We start from the raw sequence: 24,509 nt of genomic DNA on the forward strand, positions 1-24,509 counted from the left end.
TTCATTGGCTTCCAGTCTTTTAATGCATTAATGCAAGTTCCTTGTCCTCACTTTCAGTCCCCTGCACTTTCTCTCCACCCATTTAATCCTAATCTCCCTCTCATTCCATTTGTCTTTCCCAAGCCTTGCCTTTTAGCATTCCCATTGTCCTCTTCTCCCACTATTGGCTTTGTCTCTCCATTCGTGCTGCATCTTACGCTTGAACCAATCACTAACTTCATGCCTGGCAAGTGCCTCTCCCACCTACAGATCCTTCCTTAAAATCTACATCTCTCTTGTTCTCCGACACAATCATCTCCGTATCACCCTCTACTAGGGGTGATTTCATGTGTCCTGTTTCAAAGACTTTAAAATCCTTAGGGCAGGGGCATGTCTCAGTCTATCAGCCAGAGACATCCCCATTTCTCCCTGGCTGTGGCCAGTGGCAACAGGGGGAGGAAAGGTGATTTTAAATCACCTTTACACCTGTCCCATTCTTGGCCCTGCCAGAGTCCCACTCTACCACTTCCATCAGTTGAAGGAGCTTCAGGTCTACTCTCATTTATGCTTGGCTGCAACAGCCCCCAAGAGGCCAACCTGCAGCTGAAGTGCAGAACACCCTAGTCCTGCCCAGCCCTCTCCCACATCCCTCTGACACTGAGGGCTGTGAGAGAGGGTGGCATACACTGGAGCTGAATGTCTGCTTCATTCCAAGAGTGAGCAGGCCTTCATCATTCTATAACTAGCTACAGGTTCCAGGACTGAAACTGGGCCTCCTGGAAAGAAGGGACTCTCTGGTGGTTAAGGCACGGGACGGGGAATCAGGAGATCTCCGTTCAGTTCTCAGCCTTTCTATAGGCTTCCTGTGTGAGCCAGAATAAATCACTCACAACTCCGGGTTTTGGTTTCCCTGTGATAAAGGTGATGATAATTTTTAGTATCTCCCAGCCCTGTGTCTTGGCTATTTAGGTTGTAACCTCTTTGGGGCAAGAACTGTCTCTGGGCTTGTCTTCACTGCAAACCTAAATCGAATTATAAATCAAGTGTTGCCCCTAACTTGAGTCCTGACCACACACAAATCCTTAACTCCAGCGTGGTGATGCTTTTAACTCAAGTTGGCTGTTATTTCAGGGGGTACAGACTGAAACTCTACTGGTCATCAACTGCTCACATGACCACTCTGTAGCGTGGATCTCGGTAGCACCACTCAAGTGGCGCTAGTCCTCCAGTGCCTTCCCACAATTCCCCTGTGTGTCCAGAAAGCACAAACAAGTTCTCCCGCAATTACTGGGATAGAATTAATAGAGGCTCAGTTTACTGCAGTGCTAAGAACCATGGGCTATGTCCCAAGAAGTCCATACCCGAGTGCACGTAGCACCAGTATGGACACAGCAGCTGGAGTGTTACTTGGCAGTTCGGCTGCTTTCTTGTGAGTTAAGCTAACTAGAGGGGAATTACTTGGAATGTAGATAACTGAAGTTAATTCTGCAGTGAAGACATAGCTTCTTACTGTGTGTTTGTAGATGGCCTAGAACAATGGGTCCTTGAACTTGAGTGGGGCCTGTAAATGCTACAGTAACCACAGTTTTCTGTTTAGAATGTACCTAGCACATTGGGGGCTCTATGGCAAACACATGATGACAATAATAGGAGGAAACTGTTTGTAAATGTCCCATAAAAAATGTTTGTCCCTGGAGACACAGATGAAAAGAGTCAGTAATAAACTGGGGACAGATGCCAGAGTCCCCACCAGCCTCTACATCTGTGAAACTGTAAGGCCCCAATCCTGCCCCTATACATGTGCTTTCCTTTACTCATTTGAGTAACCCCATGGAAGCCAATGGGACTACTCACATTTTCAGAGTAAAGCACATCTGTGTTTGCTGGATCATGGCCTAAACGAGCACCCTTCAAGTCTGCTCTTCCTCCCACTGAAGCCATTGGAGTTTTGCCAGTGTCTCAATGGGAGCAGAATCAGATCTGTAGACACTGGGTTTTTTAAAGCCTCCCCACTTACTTCACTTTACTGCAACTTTCTTAGGCATATTTGTGAAGAATACCAGCTAGGACACATATGGCTAAAGCACAGGACTGGAAATTTTAAAATCTAGGTTCTTTTCAGGGTCTCTCACCAATTTGTATGACATTTGGTGAACAATTTAATGTCTCGGTGCCTCGATTTCCCCATCTATAATGGGAACAATACCTTCCTCACAGAGGTGTTGTGGGGATTTATTCATTGATTTCTGATTGTGAAGCATTCTGAGAACCTTGGCTAGGAGGTGCTATGTTGTGGCAAAGTATAATTATTATGAAATATATGAGAACTCTAGATCCGTTAAGGATATGTGCCAGTCTTCACCCAGCCTAATTATTTACATGGTAATTTACTGTTAAAGATGTATGTCAATTTTTTTGATGAAAAATAGGAGGTGAATTTATAGCACAGTAGCTTTGCGGAGTGAGCTACACAGGGAAAAGGCACTATTATTCTGGAATCCGAGAGTCCAAGAGGGAGTTGTTCCAGAAGAGCTATTGTGGAATACCTATTCTGCACTAGCTATTCCAGTTAATTTCTCCAAGTAGACAAGTCCTTAGGCTGACAACACTAAACGCTTTCTAAGTCAGTCATAAATCACAACAGAACAAAGTGTTGCATTCTTGGCCTGTATCTTGCAGATACAAGTGTCAACATAAAGAAAAACACACCCCACGAAGAGTATGGTCTATAGTTGAATTTAAAGGGGTATTTTAACACATTAACTAAGACGATCATAAATTGTAGTATAGACACAAACAGTTGCTCTTAGTCACATTCAACTCTAGGCTGCAGCCTGGAACAAATGTTTGTGACTTGTCTATACTAGAATTTACAATCATGCAGTTAACAAATGTTCAAACACAACCAAAAACTCAAGGGCAGATAGGACCTAAGATGAAGGGGGAAAGCTGGCCGCTCCTGGGTCTCTATTGTTTCAGTCTGTCTGAAAAGAAAACTTGACAAGGGCTCAGGGACTCACAGAATGACAGATGTTCACAGAAGGGCTAGAAATTATTTATTTTAAATGAGATTTTAAAGGGTAGAGAACACAGAAATCCATAAAATCAGTGTCAATCTGTTGATTTTAATGGTCCCTGGTGATCTCTGACTTTGGCCTCTCTCTTTTCAGCATCTAATGCAAGGCCAGTGCATTGGCACAAGAGGAAAAGGCATCTTCAGCTCCAAAGAGACCCCTCTATCTCCGGAAAGGGACTATTTCCTCATTTACACTTTAGATTACATCTAGCCCACCTCGTGCGAACAGCTCTGCTGCCCTGACTCTCCACTTTACAAGGCAAATCTGTTATCTGACATCATGTTTCCAGTTGTGGTTTGTTTTCAATTGCCAATTTCACTGCCGGGGAATGGGCCTGCATATCAAGCAGTGAGCAGCCATTACAGCACAGTGTGTTGTTCCATCTGCTGAGAGCTCCTCTCAGCTTGGTTTTCAGACAGCTCAGCAACAGCTTCCCTCCCTCCTCCCCCACCCCCAATTCTTCTCCGCTGGGGCTCTCTCACCTTTAATCCGAACAGTGGCTGTCCGAGAAGAAGACAGTCCCTTTACGTTGTGGGCTTCGCAGGAGAACACCGTGCTCTGATTAATACCTGGATATCAGCCAAGGCAAGACAAAGAAAGCAACACAAACTGCTGTAGAGTCCAGCTTCAACCACAAAATCATGGTTATGTCTGACATCCAGCTCACACTGTACGTGCAACGGGGGGCAAAACTGGGGGCCAACCAAAAGCAGGTGGATTTTAGTGTAATTAATGTGTCAATTGATCATTATAAAAGGGAGAGGAATGTGGCACTGTAGACGAGCCCATATCAGCACTTTGCAGCACAACAAAGGAGAGAGAGGGACCTTGGGAAGAAGGAGATCAAAACATTAGGCTGGCAGCTCTCTCGTCATGGTTGCCATCTCATTATTGTTAACCTCGGCCTTCTTCCCCACCCTGTCCCTCCTACTGTTTGTGGCACTCACTGGTTGGGAGCTCTCTGGGGCAAGGACCATGCCTGGAACAATGTGGCCCTGATCTTCATCAGGACCCTGGGGCACTATCACAATCCAAATAATAATCAGCTTTCAGGCTAGGGTAGGGTAGGGTAGGAATCCAGTTTGAGCCATGAGTAAACAGAGTTTTGTACCGTCAGTTTAGGGCCTAATTGTCCCTTGCCGTACACCGTAGGTAGCCATTAACCCCAGTGCAAAATGCGGACAAAGTGCACGTAAAATGCTACTAAATCAGAATGGAGTCATTTTACACCCCTTTGCACCGGGGTAAATGACTAAACCAGGCACAGGGCAAGGGAGGATTAGGCCCTTTGTCTCCAGTGACTATTTGTCCACATCTCAAAGCCAAAATGTAATGCAGTACTATTGGCAAGCTTCTCAGGGGAAGCCCGAGATTGATGCTTACAGATTAATCAGGATTGAGAGGCATTGGCAAAGCTGCCTGGAGAAGTGCATCCAGCACTTGCTCTTGCTACACATGGCCCTAATATGCTTTACAGGTTCTGTTCAAGCGAGGTCAATGACTACTGCAGCAGCTGTGTGTGCAAGTTAGGATGGAGATGCCATCTCAAAGCTGTGTGGAGTAGCTTGCATGGTGCCTGCCCTTGCTGTGCTTGACTCATCTTCACAGGGACTGAAACTGACAGGTATTGAAAAGGAGGAGGGGTGGCAAAGGAGGCAGAGCAGGAAAGAAGAGACTACAATGAGCGATAGAAAGAATGACACATTTTAATACCTTCCACTGATCCCACCAAACCACAGCGAAAGACATTCCAGCTGGCAACAAAGCAGGTACTATTATTGTTGTTATTATTTGGATCGCAGCAGCAGCACCCAAAACATGGCAGGCAATTTCCCAACACAGAGGGAAACACAGTCCCTGCCCAGAAGATTGTGAACCAAGCTCCCATCACACTCTGTCCAACAGTCCTTTCCCTGTTCAATCGGGGGCCGATTGTTGACTTTGATCTCAAGACATTTGCTTTTTAGTTATGGCTTTATTATTATTTTCCTTAGTGATTTGATGCTTGTATTGGCAGAAGAAAGTATGTTCTCCTGCCCCGACAGACCTGCTGTTTTGACATGCCTGGGAACTCTGACCACTGGTATCAGCATACACAGCTTCTGTTTCAAAGGCAAGAGCCAACAGGCAAAGGCCAGAGGACTCTGGGGAGTTAAATTTTGTAAGTAACCGCGAGTTGGGTTTCAAGTCAAGAGGATTATTTTTTTAAGCCTCCTCATGGTTAAAAAAAAAGATATTGAATAATTCCCAGACTGCTCAGTACTTTGGAGTGGAGCACTGCTCTGCCTGGCAGGGGGAGCTGTGTCCCAAGGGTGAGAGCAGACGCTAGCTACCTCCACTGAGACTCTCCACAAGGACAGAAGATGCGGGATCTCCAGTCTTAACAACCTCGTTCCAGCTTAACTCAGAACAACGCTGCCCTAAACCAGGAAAAGCTGGCCTCTTGGTGTGTGCGTGTCTGGGGGGAGGAGGGGTGAACGAGGCCACCTGTGATGAACGAATGCACTAAGAATGCAGCTGGAGTCGGCTCCACCCTTGGTGTTCTGAGGGCTAGACAGCCCTCTGCTGCGGCCCCAAGTCGCTTTTCCTAAGAGATTAAAGCTCTGTGAGGTGCCATGAGATTGGGACAGTGGGTGTAGAGAGAAAAGGAGTACTTGTGGCACCTTAGAGACTAACCAATTTATTTGAGCATAAGCTTTCGTGAGCTACAGCTCACTTCATCGGATGCATACTGTGGAAAATACAGAAGATGTTTTTATACGCACAAACCATGAAAAAATGGGTGTTTATCACTACAAAAGGTTTTCTCTCCCCTGACCCCACTCTCCTACTGGTAACAGTTTATCTAAAGTGATCACTCTCCTTACAATGTGTATGATAATCAAGGTGGGCCATTTCCAGCACAAATCCAGGTTGGAAATGGCCCACCTTGATTAAATTGGATACAATTAATTTAGGCTTGAATAGAGACTGGGAGTGGCTAAGTCATTATGCAAGGTAACCTATTTCCCCTTGTTTTTTCCTCACAACCCCACCCCACCCCCACCCCCCGACCCCGTTCCTCAGACATTCTTGTTAAACCCTGGATTTGTGCTGGAAATGGCCCACCTTGATTATCATACACATTGTAAGGAGAGTGATCACTTTGCATAAGCTATTACCAGCAGGAGAGTGGGGTGGGGGGAGAGAAAACCTTTTGTAGTGATAATCACCCATTTTTTCATGGTTTGTGCGTATAAAAACATCTGCTGTATTTTCCACAGTATGCATCCGATGAAGTGAGCTGTAGCTCACGAAAGCTACATTGGGCACTGGCTGGAGGCATCTGGATTCATAAGACAAATATTACAAGCAGATTAATCTAATTAAACCAAGCACACCCCCAAGAGGTGAAGCTACAGTAGAGGCCTCCAACATGTCATTTTCCAGCAGCATGTGGCCATCCACACCACTCCAAGCGCTGCAGGACCCGTGCCTTGTATTCCTATGGAAGATGTCCTGGGGAACAATTACCTCTTTGGGACCTGTGCCATATACTGGATATGTGTTTGTCCTAATCTCCAGCTTTTAGCATCACAGTGTGCCCAAGACCCAGTCTCCTATTACACGGGTCTCTGGTATCACTGCAGGCCTTGTCACATGGCAGCAAAAGAGCTCTCTTCTCCTCTTCCCCCCGCCCTCCTTGTGTGACATTAATCTTGGAGGCAGACTTACCTGACACATTTAGGATCGAGGGGGAGATGTCCGGAAGCCCCACTCTGGAGTCTCCCATCCACCAGACAATTGTCACTGGCTCAGGAGGGCCAATGGCAGCACAGGCCATGTGGAATGGGGCGTTAGGGGATACAGACAAATCTTCCGGCTCCACAGTAAAGTAGGGCACACCTAGAAAGGCAAACACAAAGGTGTAGTAGTAGGAGAGTTTCCCTCTGCCTCCACCAGGACATTCCCACTTTCTTTCATTAACACTAATACCCAGCGCTTATAGAGCAGCGAGCCACCCCCTGGAGAACTCAGAGCCCTCCACAAACAGCCAGGGTTACATCTTCAACAGCAGCTCCGGGCATTAAGGCCTCCATCTCTCACTGAAAGTCAGTAGGACCTGAGCACCTGTTCCCTGAAGGTTTTTGAAAGTCACCTTGTGACTGAATTCACACCCTACACACCACTATAATAATCTCTGGCCAAAATGTGCCTTGTGAGGTATTGTTTGAAAACTAATTACTCACTGGTAAATAATTTCATGGTGAAATGTATGTAGCAACATTATGTGCAAAGCTAAGAAATCTCCCCTGTATGATGATAAAGGCACATGTTCAAACTCCTGTAGCTCTGGTAGAACTGGTCAGGCAGGCCTGTCTTAAACAAAGGGATGTGCCTTTGCCTCAATTTGCATATAAGCTGTAAACAGAGTCCTCAGACAGTGAGAAGGGGAAGAAGACAAAGAAAATCTGCATTTCAGCATACATCGGTGAAAAGAAACAGCATGAAGCCCCCTTCCTCCCTCAGGCTCCATGTCTCCTTGCTCTCAGCTGGAAAGAACTTTAAGTAGAGGTCACGCTCAGGAAAATGTTTTCAAAGGATGATTGAGCTATAAAAATAAGGTGCAAAACCACCCCAAATTCTTTCTCCCTACCCACCTCTGTCTGTTCACCTAAGACAAGAGAAGCAGTTGTTGGACTTTGAGAGCAGATCCTGGCCGGAGAGTTTGGTCGGCAATGTACCAAAAGCATGGGGGAAAAGCTTCACCTTGAACCAAGTCAAGTTTGTGACATTTAGAAAGCATTTTATCTTTATTTTTCTTGCAGCCATGGCTGACTTTAATGCCTCATTACTTGTATTCACTTAAAACCTCTCTCTTTATAATTAACTAAACTTGTTTTATTCTTTAATTAAACTAATCCAGTGTTGTGGATTGTTTGGGTAACTCCATTTAAGGCAGCAGATTGTTGTATATTAATCCCCTTACAGGGCAACGGACCTAATATATCTGGACTGCCCAGGAGTGGGCTGGCCAGTGCAGAACACATGTTTCTGGGGGACGATCTGGGACGGAGAGTGTGTTGGCATCACCCTGCAAATAGTAACCAAGGCTGCTGAAAGCCAGAATGTGGCTGGTGTTTGCTGACAGGCTGCTGGACCAGGGCTGTGGCTATACACAGACACGCAGGGTGTGACCTGCACGATGTTTGTGAGAAGCCCAGGTTGGAAGCTAGAGCAGCAAAGCATTGTGAGGCACCCTTGGTTGCAGGGCAAGGCTGACACAGGCCCTCCACTGGTCTGGATTGCACCCTGGAATGTCACACCCACCCAAAATGATTAAGCCTCAACACAAACTTCTGAGGTGGCTTTTAATGACAATGTTAGCCCCATTTTACAGATAGGGAAACTGAGGCCCAAAGAGCCTATGGCCAACATATCTGGATGCTTCCATTGAAATGTTTTATACATATAAAAGGTGCCTAGCTTAGGTTCCTTTGCCATACATTAAAAATTCAGTTCCATAAGAACGTTGAAACAACAGCTGCACTCAACCACAAACCAGAAAAGAATTAGCCAAAGATTAAATTGTCACAGTTCAGGGCAACTACGAGCAATAAGATGTCTGCCTGAATATAGCCTATAAGATTTGGTCTTAGATTTTAGATAAATAAATGCTTATGAAGTCATTCAAGTTCACCTGGGCTAGATAATTCTAATAACCTATATTTGTGTAGCGTTTTCTCCTGAAGGATGCCAAACCTCACCGAAACTGTATATATGGGGATCACACACTCACCACTCTACTGTAGCCACCTCTGGAGTGAAACATGGTAGCCTTTGTGAACCAGCAACACTATACAATTGGGGATATTTTTATCTATAACATTTTTTCTCCAGTTGAAGCTGTAGAGGAAATGTTACATTGACAAAACACTGGAATTGAGTCAGGAGGGATAGCAGGATGAACACCCTATTCTTGTGAAGACTGCTATGAAAGCTTGAATGACTATGAATGACTAGGACCCTGGCTTCAAATTTCCGTCCAAAACGCAGCACCCCCCAGCAGCACAATGCCCCCTAGGACTATGCAGGGACACTCGTTCAGCTCTGGCCTAGAGACACGAGTACCACCTATTAAAGCAACAGTACAACTTCTTGGTGGAAACTGGCTGTTCTTGCAGATCTCCTGTTCAAATACTAAGCAGCCTTAATGCTTGAGACCTAATGTGATCATAGCCTAAGGAGGTATGGCTACAGACTATATGGCACCACCTATCCACTCTGGCTTGGGTAACTATTGGACAAATTTCAGAGTAACAGCCGTGTTAGTCTGTATTCGCAAAAAGAAAAGGAGGACTTGTGGCACCTTAGAGACTAACCAGTTTACTTGAGCATAAGCTTTCGTGAGCTACGGCTCACTTCATCGGATGCATACTGTGGAAAGTGTAGAAGATCTTTTTATACACACAAAGCATGAAAAAATACCTCCCCCCACCCCACTCTCCTGCTGGCAATAGCTTATCTAAAGTGATCACTCTCCTTATAATGAGCGAGTATAATTATGATAATGAGTATAATTATAAGGAGAGTGATCACTTTAGATAAGCTACTGCCAGCAGGAAAGTGGGGTGGGGGGAGGTATTTTTTCATGCTTTGTGTGTATAAAAGACCTTCTACACTTTCCACAGTATGCATCCGATGAAGTGAGCCGTAGCTCACGAAAGCTTATGCTCAAATAAATTGGTTAGTCTCTAAGGTGCCACAAGTCCTCCTTTTCTTATTGGACAAACGTGTAGAAGCTTTACATTTACCAGGCCAGATTGCTGTGCAAAATGCATCAAAGATTATACACTTAACTTGAGTAAACTTTGCTATAGTTCAAAACACTTCCGTTCGAAGCAACACTGATCATGGAAATTCTAAAGGAAAGTGCTTCTCATGAAACTAAGAGAATGGTACTAAAACTATGGTCTGTGAATAAGCAATGGTCTGTGGAGCTCTTCCTGGTGACCTGCAGAATGAGCCATTTGAAGACCCAAGCAACGCGGGATTAGGAGGTTGGAGGGGACATTTGTCCATGAGACGATTCTTCACTTATTTCCTGGTCTGCAGAATTAAAAACTGAGAACCCGTGAACTAATACATACTCTTCCAGTGCAGCTGCCGCCACTATCACTTCCTAGTCCTGTGCCTTAATTAGTTCGCTGTGGTACTTTACAGTTCCTGCTACTGTCCCCATCTGTGCAAAGACTGGAGAGCCTGGGGCAATCTCCTCTGACCACTTCTACTAGTGTGATCCCAACATGAGAAAGCCCTACAGGGAAGCTAGCACTCCTCCTCCTTACCTTCCACTATGAGCCACACTTGTTGCGTTTCTTCCTTCTTCCCTTTGTTCTCAGTCTGGCACCAGTACTTCCCAGAATCTGTCCGCTCAACGGATTTCAAACTGAAAAGAGTGAAAAAACATATTGATATTTTACATGTCTGAAGCAACTGTCATCCCAGAGAATCCTAAAGCACTAGGAAAACTAGATACACACACACCACCACTGATATGTAGCCACCTCTGGGGAGGAGGGCAGTAGCTAACCAGCACAAAGCATGCGGCACAACAGTGGATAGAGAACAGAGATACTTTGGGTCAAGTCCTACTTCTGTGAGAGGTGTTGGGGGATTTTTAATACCCACGCAGAGCAGAGAGGCCCTCATCTGAAATATCTACAAACAGGAAATAACATGGCACTTTATATTTTCAAGGTAGGTAAATTAAGGGGCTAACTAGTTTGGATTCTGAACTTGTGATTCCAAAGAGTCTACTTGAACTACTAAATCATCCCTAGCCAGCAGCTCCAATTCACATACCTGCTGAGAATGCAAATGCTGTGCTTCCGTTAGGGACAGGATTGATTGCACAAACCCTCACAACGACTGATGGGTCAGAAGTGACACTCCTTCACTCTGCCCCTACTCAGCATTGTTCTTATCCCAGGAACGCTTCTAGCTAACTGATCTGATCATACTACAAACCACCAGGGGCCAGATCCTTGACTAGTGTTTTCAATGAAGCCATGCTGATTTACTCCAGCTGAGGATCTGACCCTGAGAGCCCAAGTCTGGTCTGACTCACTCCGGTGCAGCTCCCATTGACTTCCAAGAGAGGTGATCCATGCAAGTGAAGGCAGAACTGTGGCCTAAGTGGTATCAGAGTTTTAGACCTCGAGGGGGAAATTCTGCCCTCAGTTATAAGGCAGAATTTGCTCCAGGAGTTGAGGCTTCAGGGTCTCAGGTACCAAAGACCGCAGAGAACGTGAGAGTGCCCTTTGATTATACAAATGCAAAATGCACCCTTGTGATGTTGCAGCCATGCATCTGCTGCCATGCAGGGACCCCGAGCAGATCTGATGCTCCCTTTTTTTATGCCAACAGTTGGTCTTGGTGATGGGGTAAATGTGCAGGGTGGAAGAGGGAAGGGAAGAAAATGCTCCCACTACAGCCTGATTTTCAGAGCTGTACCTTCAGATGAAACCAGCTGTCCTGCCCGTCCAGCCGCATGTTCTGAAACACAGTGACTGTAGGAGAAAGTCATAAAGCAGTGGGTGGTTGAAATGATCACTTTAGGAGGAAGAAGGAAACAGAAAAAGAAAATGGCCATATCTAGATCCAGCACCCAAACTCAGCTCTGATGCTGTGGAGCTATTGTCAGTGGAGGAGTATGAGGGGTGAGAAAGGGCTATGGAGATCAGACCAGGAGAACGAGGGAGTGTGGGGAGACAAAAAAGTCCTTAATCTGGGGGCGGGGACTATAATGGAGATGGTATATGATGCAGTGCTGCAGAGTGGATTACTGCACACAGATTTTTCCTATCAGAGGAAGGTTTATTGCAGCCTGTTCATCTATAATCAAGTCTCATGCTTTGAAGTTTCAGACAGTTCACTGCAGGGGTCCGGAAGAGTTCCCCTCCCCCCATGCACAACTGGCTAGATGTATTCTGTTTGGGGATTTTTAGCGTCAGAGATTGACCGTAGCTGAAGATGGGACACTGAACAGGGTGGATGACTGCCGTGAAGTGGTAAAAAGAATCCTGTGTCTAGATGCCTGGCTGGAGGGGTCTTGCTCAGATGCTCAGGGTCAGACTGATTGCCAGGTTTGGGTCAGGAAGGAATTTTCCCCTAGATCAGATTAATTGGGACTTTGGGGTTTTTGTTTTGCTGTCCTATGCAGCATGATGCATGGTTCACTGGCTGGGATCATCTGGGCATATCCTACCTAATCACTCCCCTGCCATTACAGGGCATTGGTGGCACCTTGGTCTCTCCTGTTCTCTGCTTGTGGCACACAGCAGCTTAGTCTCCTGAGAACTGAAATGCTTTAGCCTATTGGGCTCACTCAGTATAGGGGCAACTGAGTGAAATGTGATGGCCTGTGTTATGCAAGAAGTCAGACTAGATGATCTACTGGTCCCTTTTGTATTAATCCATGAAATCCCAGGAACTCGTCTAGGGTTGCCAACCCTCCTGGTTTCACTGTGAGTCTCCCGGAATCGGGCTCTATCTCCCGGAGGCTACTGAAGCCAAACTGGGAGATTTTAGGCCACTAAAAGTCCGGCCCCAAGCGCTGACTCCACAGCTCCCATTGGCCAACAACTGTGGCCAATGGGAGCTGCGGGGGCAGTGCCTGCAGGTAGGGTCAGCACGTGGAGCCCCCTGTCCCAGAGGCCACAGGGACGTGCCGGCTGCTTCTGGGAGTGGTGTGGGGCCAGGGCAGGTAGGGAATCTGCCTTAGTCCCACGGCGCTGCCAACTGGGAGCTGCCTGAGGTAAGCGCCATCCACCCGGAGCCTGCACCCCTCACCCCCTCCTGCACCCCAACCCCCTGCCCCAGCCCTGAGCCCCCTCCTCGAGCCCGCACCCCAATCTCCCTCCCAGAACCCGCACCCCCTCCTGCACCCCAATCCCCTGCCCCAGGCCTCTCCTGCACCCAAACTCCCTCCTAGAGCCTGCACCCCGCACACCCTCCCGCATCACAACCCCCTGCCCCAGGCTCAGCCTGGAGCCCCCTCCCACACTTGGAACCCCTCAGCCCCAGCCCATAGCCCGCATCCCCTCCTGCACCCCACCCCCCTGTCCCAGCCCGGTGAGAGTGAGTGAGGATGGGGGAGAACAAGCGATGGAGAGAGGGGGGATGGAGTGAGTGGGACAGGGCCTCAGAGAAGGGGCGGGGCCTTGGGGCAGGGGCAGGGCAAGGGTGTTCGGGTTTGTGTGATTAGACAGTTGGCAACCCTATTAGTGACAGGTATTAAACCCCAAGATATGCTAATCCAAAGGAGGCGAGGAGGCCTGTGTTTGCGAATGGGTGATCCTAGACTGAGCCTGGCAGTTCCAAGTACATTCTCTCTCAGAGCGTGCTGTTGGTACCAGGCTCCCTTTATGCAGGGAGAAAGGAGTCTGAGATGGAGCGTGGGCCCTTGCTTAACCCACTACTACCCCCGGGACGCACGAGAGGCCACCTTCTGCTGAAGAAAAGGTATAAAAGGCTGGCCCTACAGGCAGCTTTTTGGACCTCTGACAACAGCAGGCCTGATATAAATGCTGGAGTAAATATGCTGGAATGACTAAGGGATGGTGTGCGTGACAAATCCTCCTCTCCAAACAGGATTGAAATGTGGTCCCAAGAATCTAATTTTAATTAGGACACCTAACCCTTTTAGTCAGAGAGAGGGAGAGGAAAAGAATTAATGATTGTAAGAGAGAGAACTTATTTATCCAGGTCAGAATGTAAGCTTCCAGCTGCACTGCAGAGCTTATTAGAACAAACAAGGTGAAAGCATCCTACCATGCTGCTTTGTGTTTTGTTCATTTTCCAGTGCTGGTAAAGGAGCTGGACTGAAAGCTCCCTATTGATTATCTAGATACAGCATGGACAGAACCAGCAAAAGCTTCCCCTGACCACCCTGGCAATGATCCTTAGCTCTGGCCTAGGGGGACCCCCGGGAAGAATTTGATGGGGTAATTCAGTCTCCAGGTCTATTCAGTCCTCTGCTGAGACTTGCAGCAAGGCTACCAACTGTGGTGGTGAAGAACTATTTACTGGTAACTGGGCTGTGACCACTGAAGAGACTTCAGATAGCAATGACCCTTAGACACAACTGACTGAGGCTGGATTTGAACTGGAGATTTAAAGTGAGAGGCTTTGCTCCCATTTAATAATCCTTTGAGCCATTCTGTACCCACGATATCACTCAGATGTGCATACAACACAGAATGGGAGAAAAGTGTTAAATTTCTTTTTAAAGGGAGTGGACAGAAATAAGGCTAAATATCTCTTCACAATTTCAGCAGAGATTCCACAGGACTGGATGGCGTAAAGAACTGCTAATAGGATAAGCAATACCTTTCTCCTCTTGGCCACCTGTCTATCTATCACAGGCATTTCCAAAGCACCCATCACCACAGTATCTAGGAGCCTTGTCAGATTCCCCCAGCTACAATTCAACCCTTCCTTAGTGACTTAAACACAGTGGATCAAATTCCACTCTCAGTCATGCCCAGGCAAGGTATAAAGGTACAATCACATGGTGGTCAGTGGGGTTCCACTGAAGTAACTGACAGCAGAATTTGGCCCAGTAGCTTCCATAATAGTCTATCTCCTCCACAGCTGTTGTACCTGAGGAAACCGATCCAGTGTTCTTCATCTACTGGAATGTACACCTGGTCTACACTCTGCACCACCGCTCCATCCTTGATCCACAACATCTCTGGGTCCTCCATTCCCTCGAGGCTGCAATTTAGTTTCACCGGCTGACCCTGCGACACCTTTAATTTGATTGGAGATCCTGTCAATTTCATACCTAAAAAAAAAAAAATATACTCCTCCTCCCCAGCCCCAAAAGAAGTGGGGGTTGGAGTACAGCAAATTAATCTAGGTTGGTGGTCTGTAAGGACATACAGTACAAGAATACACTGCACAGTTTTCTAACTGCCTCGCCAGAGCGTTATTATGTTTGTTTCATGATGAGAAGATGAGAACACTGACATTCCAAATTACTTGAAAATGGCAGAGGCTTAATCTGTACAGGGCTTCTTCAAAGCCAGTGCCAATTTGGATAGCAGCAGGATGAGCTTCCACACAGCAGCACCCAGTTACAGCTAGATAGGAATGCCGTAGGCTTCTTCACAGCAGTGCTTGCCAGTGGTGATGTGTGTGTTCCCTCAGAGTGGTATCATGCCGCCCCCAGGCCCTCTCTCACTTTTCAGCTGCTATGGTATGTTCCTATACTACTACTAAGCCATCACTTCTGTTCCACTGTACGCATTTGTAAAGAACTGGGATTTTAGACTCAATCACAGCAGGTTACTCAGTGTACACTGTTCCACTGCATTACAAAAGCTCCAATGCAATTTATAAACCCAGTGAAAGTAAAGCATACTTTAAAGGATTCCTATCAGAGGGAAAAAACTGTTTCCAGAACACATTTTTCCATAGTATGTGGTGGGAGAATACTTCAGCCAGCCACTGTGTATCTCCAGAACAGACAAACGGCCTAATTTGGATCTGCTACATCAGTGTAAATCTAGCATAACTCCGCTGAAATCAGAGGAGTTGCTGTGACTGACATTGGTGTAAAAGTGATCAGCATTTGGCCCAAAGCGCAGTTGCGTGTGGGTGGGAAGCACTCCCCTCAATGAGAAGTGAATGTGTGGAATATGTCACCTTGTAAAAACACAGAAACCAACTGGATAAGTGCATATTTTAAAGATGGGCATGTATATGAGGAATGAGGGGAGAAAAGGAGACCTTGGATAAAGCAGAAAGGTGGAAGACAGAGGTAAAATATCCAGTCCTGCTGGGGAAAGTAGTCTTTTCCTTTCCATTAGCACAGGGACTGGCAGACTAAAACAGACCAATGGTTCAGTCTAGTCTGGTATCCTACCTCTGTTAGTGGCCTATCCCGGATCCTTCAGAGAAAGGTTAACCTGACCATCACTATGTTGCCCTTGACCAGCCGTGCAGAATTATGACCCTAGCTCTGCTCACATGCGGTCAGTTCTATCACCAGATGACATTCCAGCCCACCACACCCTGACAGAAAAACACTGTGAAGCCAAGATTGCCCTTAATTAAGCATGTAGCCAGGCTGTTCTCAAACTTTTTCACAGCATGAATTGCATTTGAATACAGAAATAGTCTGGTACCCCATTTCCCGTTTGCCATTACATGGCATCCCCCTGGTAACAGCGGTAAATGCTTCCATGGCATAGTGATATCAGAAAAATATTTTGCGTATTTTCAGCTGTGTTTTAGCAACTGTAAATAAAGATGAAGAGCTGTTAATTTAGCAAATTTACTAAGAGCACTGAAACTAGTAAAGTGATCATTTAATTTTAGGTGCAGCAATGCTTTGGTTGGGCAAAGGAATTAATCACCTAACTGAGGGAGGATGATCTAACCTCAGATTACTTAACGTGAAAGTGGCATAAATTACACGTCCCAGTGTGTCCCAGAAAGCATCCTCCTTCTCACCATGCATAATATTGAAACAGAGCATTAAAATTTCACAGTACATCCATCTGTTTTTATAAACCTAATGTAGCCAGGTATCCAAATGCACACACAAATTGGCAGACACTCTTTCATAATAGGTGTCTTACTGAAACAGCAAATGACTTCGCTTGCTACAGTCTGCTTTGCCGAAAAGGGTTAATCACAATGTACACAACAAGATATCTGGAAGGCCTTCAAAGGTTTCAGTTCCCAGCCAAACTGATTATGCAAGAAATTAAAGGACAGTGCTAACTATACTCTATTTGGCTATTTTCAACAGCACTTCTGTGTAATCCACAAGTCGAGGTGAGCTGAAAGGAAAGGGAAAACAATAACGTGGGGATTTTTAACAGACACACATTTCTGTCATCCGTAAGATGCAGTTCAGCTGCAGCACCTTTTTCTGAAGAGAAGGGAACGGTGCACCCAGGTTGGGTGCTTGGGTTTTTTGTACATTTGAGAAGTTAAGATTAATGTTTACTTTCCAGTAGTCCTCCGCCTACTCTCCCACTCCCCGTTTTTACCTCATTACATTTTTACTAAGTGCAGGAAATAAAAACTAGCTATTCCCCCCCAAAATGTGAGCACTGTAGAAGTAAAGATTCATAACTGATTAGGAAATGAAATCATATTAACTTCGTACTGCCTATCAGACAGAATGGGCAACAAATGAGTGCACAAGTTGTCCCTGTGCACAGTGTATTTTACTTGTTAGTTTATCATCTCTGTACCTTTTGATTACTACTGACAGAAGTTTTTTGAAGTTGTTTTTGGAGTGGAGGGAGAAACAGATAACTGCAGACTTCTACCTACTAAGGCAAAAAGACCTTCCATTCCTTTGATACCTGAGGTCCCCAATCTAGCAATCAAAATCTACAAGGCAAACCCTTGAAACCAACAGTGCTCCACCCATGTGGATCTAAATGTAGGATTGAGACCTAAATTCCCAGTGAAGTCAATAAGAAACGTGTCTGTGGAAGGATTAGGCTATAAAATCAAATCTTTGTATGTCTTCTTGTAGGTGAAACTAGGAAAATGTAGGCTAGAAGGCAAACAAACAAAAGCCATATAGAAATGGATTATCACCTGGCCTTCCTATATAGCAATCTGAGCTCTGCAAATACAGGAACAATACATTTGCAAACATTCCCACTGACTCAATTAACTGGTATTCAGGACTCTATTTATTTGCCACCATCCAGGTCTTATTCACAAGAATATTCACAGCAAGCATAAGGTTCATAAATACGAGTGTTGAATCAGTATTCCCATGAGCATTTGCACTAGAAGTGCTCTCTTCACCATTTTGGAAAGCTTTTGTTATTAGTCACACATAGGCAAACATTGGTGGATAATTCACAAACAGAAAGGGGACATCTTTATGTTTTTAAAGCTTATGGACAAGACTTTCAAATATGGATGCCTAAAGTTAGGCTCCTTAATCCATAGAAATGTGGGGTTGGAAGGGATCTCAAGAGGTTATCTAGTCCACCCCCAAACACACTGAGGCAGGATTATGTATACTTAGACCCTCCCCAAATATAGGCACATAAATAAGCAATCTGAATTTCAAAAGAGCTGAGCGATCAGCAGGTCCCATTGAAGTCAACCTCTGCTACAAAGGAAATCATGTGTGGGAGATAGAAAACTTGGGGGCAACATTTTCAAATGTAGGTGCCTACTGTGGCTCCTCAACCCACATTTAGGCACAGATGGCCTGATCCATAAATGCACTGTCTCATCGTCAGAGGCGTCAAGCATCACTTTTGAAAATTAGGCCACTTCTTTAGGTGCCTAAATATGGATTGAGGAGCCTCACTTTCAGCACTCTTTATGGCCAAGGCATCCCATCAGGGGACAGAAATATTACCATGCCAGTTGGGTGACCAAACACATGGTGCAAAGAGCAAACAGTGCATCCCAACCATTTCCAGAAGGTATACGCTAAAAATTGTTCACAGAAACGGTCATGCCGTTGAAAACAGCAACTAAGTTTGTCAAAATCAAGACCTGTTTACGGGCAATTGGGCAACAATAAAAAAGAAGCTACGTTTTTTTTAAAAAAATTAGTTTGCTGAAAACAGTTCATGCAGAGTAACTCACAATCATAGATCGCGCAGGTAGACCACAGCCCTCCAAAATGCTAACAGTCACCTTCCCTCTCCTCCCCCATAAAATATAGTGTTCTCCAGCGGCGTGGCACTTGTCTCAGCTCCAGCTGACTAGGCAGTAGGTGAGGATCTGAGCAATACGCTCAAGACTAGAAGGACTCCGTCAAGTGCAGTGTGTCGGTCTTGAAAGGGAGCCCTCCCCCCGGGGGGAACCCCTCTCCCGCGCGCAGTCCAGCCCCAGGAGCGGAGTTCGTGCCGTGTCAGCAGGAGCTTTACACGCGCTGGGGTGGGGCGGACCCAGCGCTCCGGCTCGGTACGAAATTGACGATCAGGGCAAAAGCCACCAGCCGCTGGCTGGGCGCCAGGTTCAATAACAAGGCAGCAGCCGAGGAGCGCTGGGCCGAACGTTTCCTCGTTACCCCTCGGAAGATCAGCCCCTTACAGAGCCTGCCAGGGTCGGCGCTCAGCCTCCAGCCCGGGCGAGCGGCAATTCTCCCTCCTGTGCCCCGGCAGCCTTACCTGCTTCAGCAGCCGCGTCCCGGAGCGCCAGAGCCCATAGTCCCAGCAGCAGCAACAGGAGCCCCGGGATCCCCATGCTCTGCTTCATCTCCATCTCTCCCGCATCTTCATCGTCAGCAGCCGCATCCCCCCCAGCTCCACGCTGGCGGCTGCTTCTTGCTCCGAGAGGAGGAGGAAGGAACCCCCCTCCCCAAAGCGGTGCCCTTTGCCAAGAAGCTCCCAGGGGAGGCTGCAGTGCAAACTTCTCACGCCGCTTCCCCCGGGCTCGCTCAGCGGGAGCGGGCCCTGCTGCTGCCCCGCGCCAGCCCGGGGAGGAGGAGTGTGTAGGGGAAGTTTCAGGAAGCCCCCAAACTCCCGATCGCTTTGTCCTCCCTCCTCCCAGAGCGGGTCACTCTACACGAGAGGGAATGCAAGGTAGGGCGGTCTCCCTCTGCTGGCCTCGGGCTGCATGGAGTCCCCGCAGCCACGGCTGCTTCTCTCGCTCTGGCCACCTTCTGCTGCTGCGGCTGCTAATTCCTTCGGCTCTTCTTATTCCTGTTCTTCCTCCAGGAAATGGCGCTGTCAGGCAGTCACAGAGCTGGTTTGCACCCCCCGCCCCCGCACACACACCTACCTATGACATCACTCCTCATGAATATTTATATAATCTATTTATTATCCAAGCTTCCTGAACTTTTAATAAAGTGGAAAATAACAGATCTGCAGAGTCAGTGTCTCCCCCCAGGAATTTCCTGATGGAAAGGGATATTCGAGGTTGCATCAGTCAAAATGTAACCTACCTTCCTGGCAAGAGTTTATTTGCAAGGTCCAGGTAATTCTTTATATGGCTTTTACCCCCCCAAGGAAATGCTTTGGTGCTATTTATTATTTTAAATAAATGCCAGCAGGCCAGCTCTCTGGTGAGCAACCCTACAACAAACAAGGGGGCATGCTTGTGGGGTGGAGGAAAACCATTTTGCCGTTAGCTTGTCCACTACACAGGGGGGAAAAATCCGTTTAGGAGAAGGAGATTGAGAGCAAAAAAAAATTCAAATGTGGGTGCTCATTAGGGTCCTAAACCCATATACAGGCTCCTAAATAAGTGGCCTGATTTTCAAAGATGCTGAGCACTCATACCTCTTAATGAAATCAGTGAGAGTCACTGGGGGCTTGATCACTGCATGTGAAAATCAGGCCACTTGTACTGGTGTCTAACTATGGCTTTAAGAGATCAATTTTACTAGAAAGAAAAGGAGGACTTGTGGCACCTTAGAGACTAACAAATTTATTTGAGCATAAGCTTTCGTGAGCTACAGCTCACTTCATCGGATGCATTCAGCCACAAGTCCTCCTTTTCTTTTTGCGAATACAGACTAACACGGCTGCTACTCTGAAACCTAATTTTACTAGGTAACTTTGTCTGAAAGTTTTGGCCTCAGTTTCCTCCAGCAGAAGTGCCTCTGAGTTGACTTGAACTATCTGGGAGCAAGGGAATGGATTGTGCTGACACAAGCACAACTGGGCATTTCAGACCCAAGCCCCGATCTCCCAAACACTGAAGAGGCCTGGGTTATCCACACCATGCCCTTGTGCTTCTGCACTGCTTCTGCACTCATAGCAAAGCCCTCAACCCTCCTCACTGGGAGTGCCTGCAGCAGTGAGGCACAGAAGGTAATGCTGACTGATGAGGCATTATGGTAGAGAGGTATTTCCCCACAAGGCTTATGGTGGGGAAATGATACCAAGGCCAGCCTCCTCCCAGTATGTGAATCCTAGTCCCTGCAGCTCATCTGCAGAGGAGCTTTGGCACAGTTGGGAGATATTCTGTGTCCCCCAGACCTAGTCGGCTTGATTTGGGTCCCCTCCACTTGTCAAAATGTAAGGGACGATGTAGCCTACGAAAAGGGAACAGATTTTAGCTTCGAGTTTCCATGGAGCTATTTTTGTGAGGGGGAAAAGAACCCTGTGACGGTTATAACAAATAGCCTGACACATAGGTGCTGGAACTAGGGATGCTGAGGGTGCTGCCTCACCCTGTGGCTTGAAGTGGTTTCCATCCTATCCAGGGTTTACACTTTGGTTCAATGGCTCTCAGCACCCCCACTATACAAATTGTTCCAGCCCCCTGCCCTGACTCTGTCCTTTCATCATAGTCACCCTGCGAACCATAGCAGAAAGGCGCCATAAGTATCATTATAGCACAGTGCAATTTTCAATTTGTAATCATAGTTAAGATGTGTGGCACTTATATGGTGCCTTCCATCTCAGGCTCCCCCGGCAAGCATTTGTGAATTAAGTCCCCTGTGAGGAAGGAAGGTATTGCTATCCTCATTCTACAGATGAGGAAACTGAGGCACAACAGGGTTCCATAACTTATGCCAGTGTTTCCCAAGCCCCAGGCTCTGGTCTCTGCACTCATACTAATCCTCATGCATTTGCATTTCTGTTAGGAATCCCTAAGGTGTTGGAACAATGCCAAGTAGGGGTGCATGACTGTAATGAAAATGTGTTTTCTCTCCCTCCTCTGTTTCTACAATCTGAAATGAAAAGGCAAGGAGGAGACACTGACAAATCAGGTATATCAAACAGCTAGCAGGGAACCATGGTGCTCTTGGGGTAAGGAATCCATGGCAGATCCTTTGTGGGGACTATGATGCTCTTGTCAGTTCTTGGGCTATGATGCTCAGTGTATATGATTGCTAAAAGCATAAAGCATCTCCAGTATAATCACTGTAGCTAATCTCTATCTCTCCCTTAAATCCATATGTACAGATCTAGCTATATATGCTGTATATTGATGTACACATTTATGTGGGCCATTGCTTATAGAAAGTAACTATGTTCTCAAGGTTTAGCAGCCTTGTGTGAAGAGTAATGGGCATTATATGAACTCTTTGCATTTCAACAGCATCTTTCATCTAAGGATTTCAACTGCTGAGGTTTACAAATGTCACAATATCCCTCTGGCGTAGGTATCAATATTCCCAATTTAGAGAAGGGGGAATTGAAGCAGTGATAAATGGGAAATTCAGGTATAGATAAGTGAAGTGAGTTGATCAAAGTCACACAGAGAGTCAGTGGCATAATTGAGGACTGACCCATATTTCCTGATTCCCAGGCCCATGCTGTAATTATTAGACAATGTTTCACATACAAGTGTGCTCGGCCAAGATAATTGAAACAAACTGCAGATGAACAGAGAACAAGATGGAATAATAGAAAAATGACACACAGAAAAAGAGATCTGACCCCCAAGAGATTTATATGAGATATAAACAATTGTACATAAAGATTTTTATCTGATGTGCTATTTTACACACAGTCCTGTCTCCTCATCTTGGCAATGAGTTCAGGTAAAGGCCAGGAACCTATAGAGAATGCACCTAAGAAATGCTGGGAGATCTGAAATAGGTTATTTTATGGTTATTATTTTAAAAGTTTTTGACCAAGTATAGAAAAAATTTGTCTAAACGTTCACCAGATTTTTTTTTCCTGTTTCTCAACTAGCTCTAATTACCAGTGTCCCGAAAAACGAGCCTACAGGAGCAGCTTTATCTGCAAACGTGACTATGTGATATGAACTTTTTGTTAAGGGCCATAGGCCTGACTTTCAGCTGGAATAACTCAGCCTAGCTCTATTGAATTCAATAGAATTCATCTGATTTACACCAGTTGAGGATCTGGCCTCATATCTTCTCAGAAGTCGGTTATATCCTCAAATGATAAGGACGAAGAACTGTGTGAAAATTGGACTGAAATCCTGGATACTTTGCCAGTTGGACTGCAGACTGCTGTGGGAAAACTTACGGGGGAGTGCTATATTACCATGAAGAAATCAAAAAGAACGTGTGACTTTTGAATGCTTTTAAGATTCAGAGGATCATGAACAAACATTCCTTGCTTTTCAGCATCAATGATTTTGTGTACCGGTGCCCTTGTAGTATTGGCCCTAGACTACCAATGACAATGTTCATTACACATCAATTTATAAAGGACACACCACAACGACTCATAATTAATCTATCTCCTTCCTTCCTCTATTTTGATATTGTGGTGTTATGTTTCACCTGACCCATTGGATGCTTTATATGCATTTTGGCAAAGGTAGAAAGAGCTCAGCCCTACAAAGAGTCAAGTGCCAGTCGAGCATGTTGAATTTTTTTTAAATTTCAAAATGTTGGTGAAAAATTTAATGATGAAATTTTCATGATTCCCCCCCCGCTTTTTTTTTTTTTTTTTTTTTTTTGAGCAGCTACAGAGCTGGTCAAAGTGTTGACTTTTCTAAAGGCACGAGGAACTTTTTTCTTTTAAATATTGGCCATATTTTTTTTGCTCTGTTTTTCAATCAGCTCTAATTATGAGGGTTGCTGAAAAATGAGCCTACAAAAGAACTGTCCATCAAAAGAGAAAACACCTTTGTCTTCATTACCATCGCAGCCTCTCTCCGATGGCTGAAAAATAAAGGCCTCACTCTAGTGTCCCAAATTCTGCAAAGGCTACTAGATTACATTCATCTTTGTCATTGCTGCTGCTATTCCCCTGCAGTTGTACACACATTCCCCATGTTTTAAATGAGGTGATCTCCAAACAGCTGACTTAGTTCACACTCAGATGTGAATGTCCAGTCCTTTCCATCCTCTGACTTTAGCTTGAAAGGGCACAAGTTGTTCCCATAGTTGTTAGAAGATAGGCCTGTCATCCTGCATTAGTAAATTGAAGTGCTGGCAAGAGTGACAGTGAAGTGACATTCAAGTTGCAGGAAGAAAAGGAGGACTTGTGGCACCTTAGAGACTAACCAATTTATTTGAGCATAAGCTTTCGTGAGCTACAGCTCACTTCATCGGATGCATACTGTGGAAAGTGTAGAAGATCTTTTTATATACACACAAAGCATGAAAAAATACCTCCTCCCACCCCACTCTCCTGCTGGTAATAGCTTATCTAAAGTGACCACTCTCCTTACAATGTGTATGATAATCAGGGTGGGCCATTTCCAGCACAAATCCAGGGTTTAACAAGAACGTCGGGGGGGGGGGGGTAGGAAAAAACAAGGGGAAATAGGTTACCTTGCATAATGACTTAGCCACTCCCAGTCTCTATTCAAGCCTAAGTTAATTGTATCCAATTTGCAAATGAATTCCAATTCAACAGTTTCTCGCTGGAGTCTGGATTAGAAGTTTTTTTGTTGTAATATCGCAACTTAGAACAACGCTTCCTCAGCTCTTGTCCCCTAACGCACCTACTCTACTTGCGCTATATTGATGACATCTTCATCATCTGGACCCATGGAAAAGAAGCCCTTGAGGAATTCCACCATGAT

The 24,509-nt window shown here is 45.8% G+C and overlaps 1 protein-coding gene across 5 annotated transcripts in view; it reads right to left on the bottom strand.

Moving 5' to 3' along the window:
* The window catches only part of TYRO3 (TYRO3 protein tyrosine kinase), a 110,067-nt gene that overhangs the window by 51,418 nt on the left and 34,140 nt on the right, over window positions 1–24,509 (bottom strand). The window contains exons 1-5 of one of the 5 annotated variants that reach the window (XM_074955666.1): window positions 19,211–19,893; window positions 14,703–14,851; window positions 10,385–10,485; window positions 6,771–6,941; window positions 3,539–3,625 (exon numbers count right to left, since the gene is read on the bottom strand). In XM_074955666.1, coding sequence (XP_074811767.1) covers window positions 3,539–3,625; window positions 6,771–6,941; window positions 10,385–10,485; window positions 14,703–14,806 — 463 coding nt within the window. In that variant the 5' untranslated portion in view covers window positions 14,807–14,851; window positions 19,211–19,893. Of the gene's footprint in view, window positions 1–3,538; window positions 3,626–6,770; window positions 6,942–10,384; window positions 10,486–14,702; window positions 14,907–18,683; window positions 18,952–19,210; window positions 19,894–24,509 lie in introns of those variants that run through there. The other 4 variants (XM_074955665.1, XM_074955664.1, XM_074955668.1 and 1 more) reach the window with 4 other exon arrangements.

Source organism: Natator depressus, chromosome 6, assembly GCF_965152275.1.
Source record: "Natator depressus isolate rNatDep1 chromosome 6, rNatDep2.hap1, whole genome shotgun sequence".
In the NCBI taxonomy this organism is placed as follows: domain Eukaryota; kingdom Metazoa; phylum Chordata; order Testudines; family Cheloniidae; genus Natator; species Natator depressus.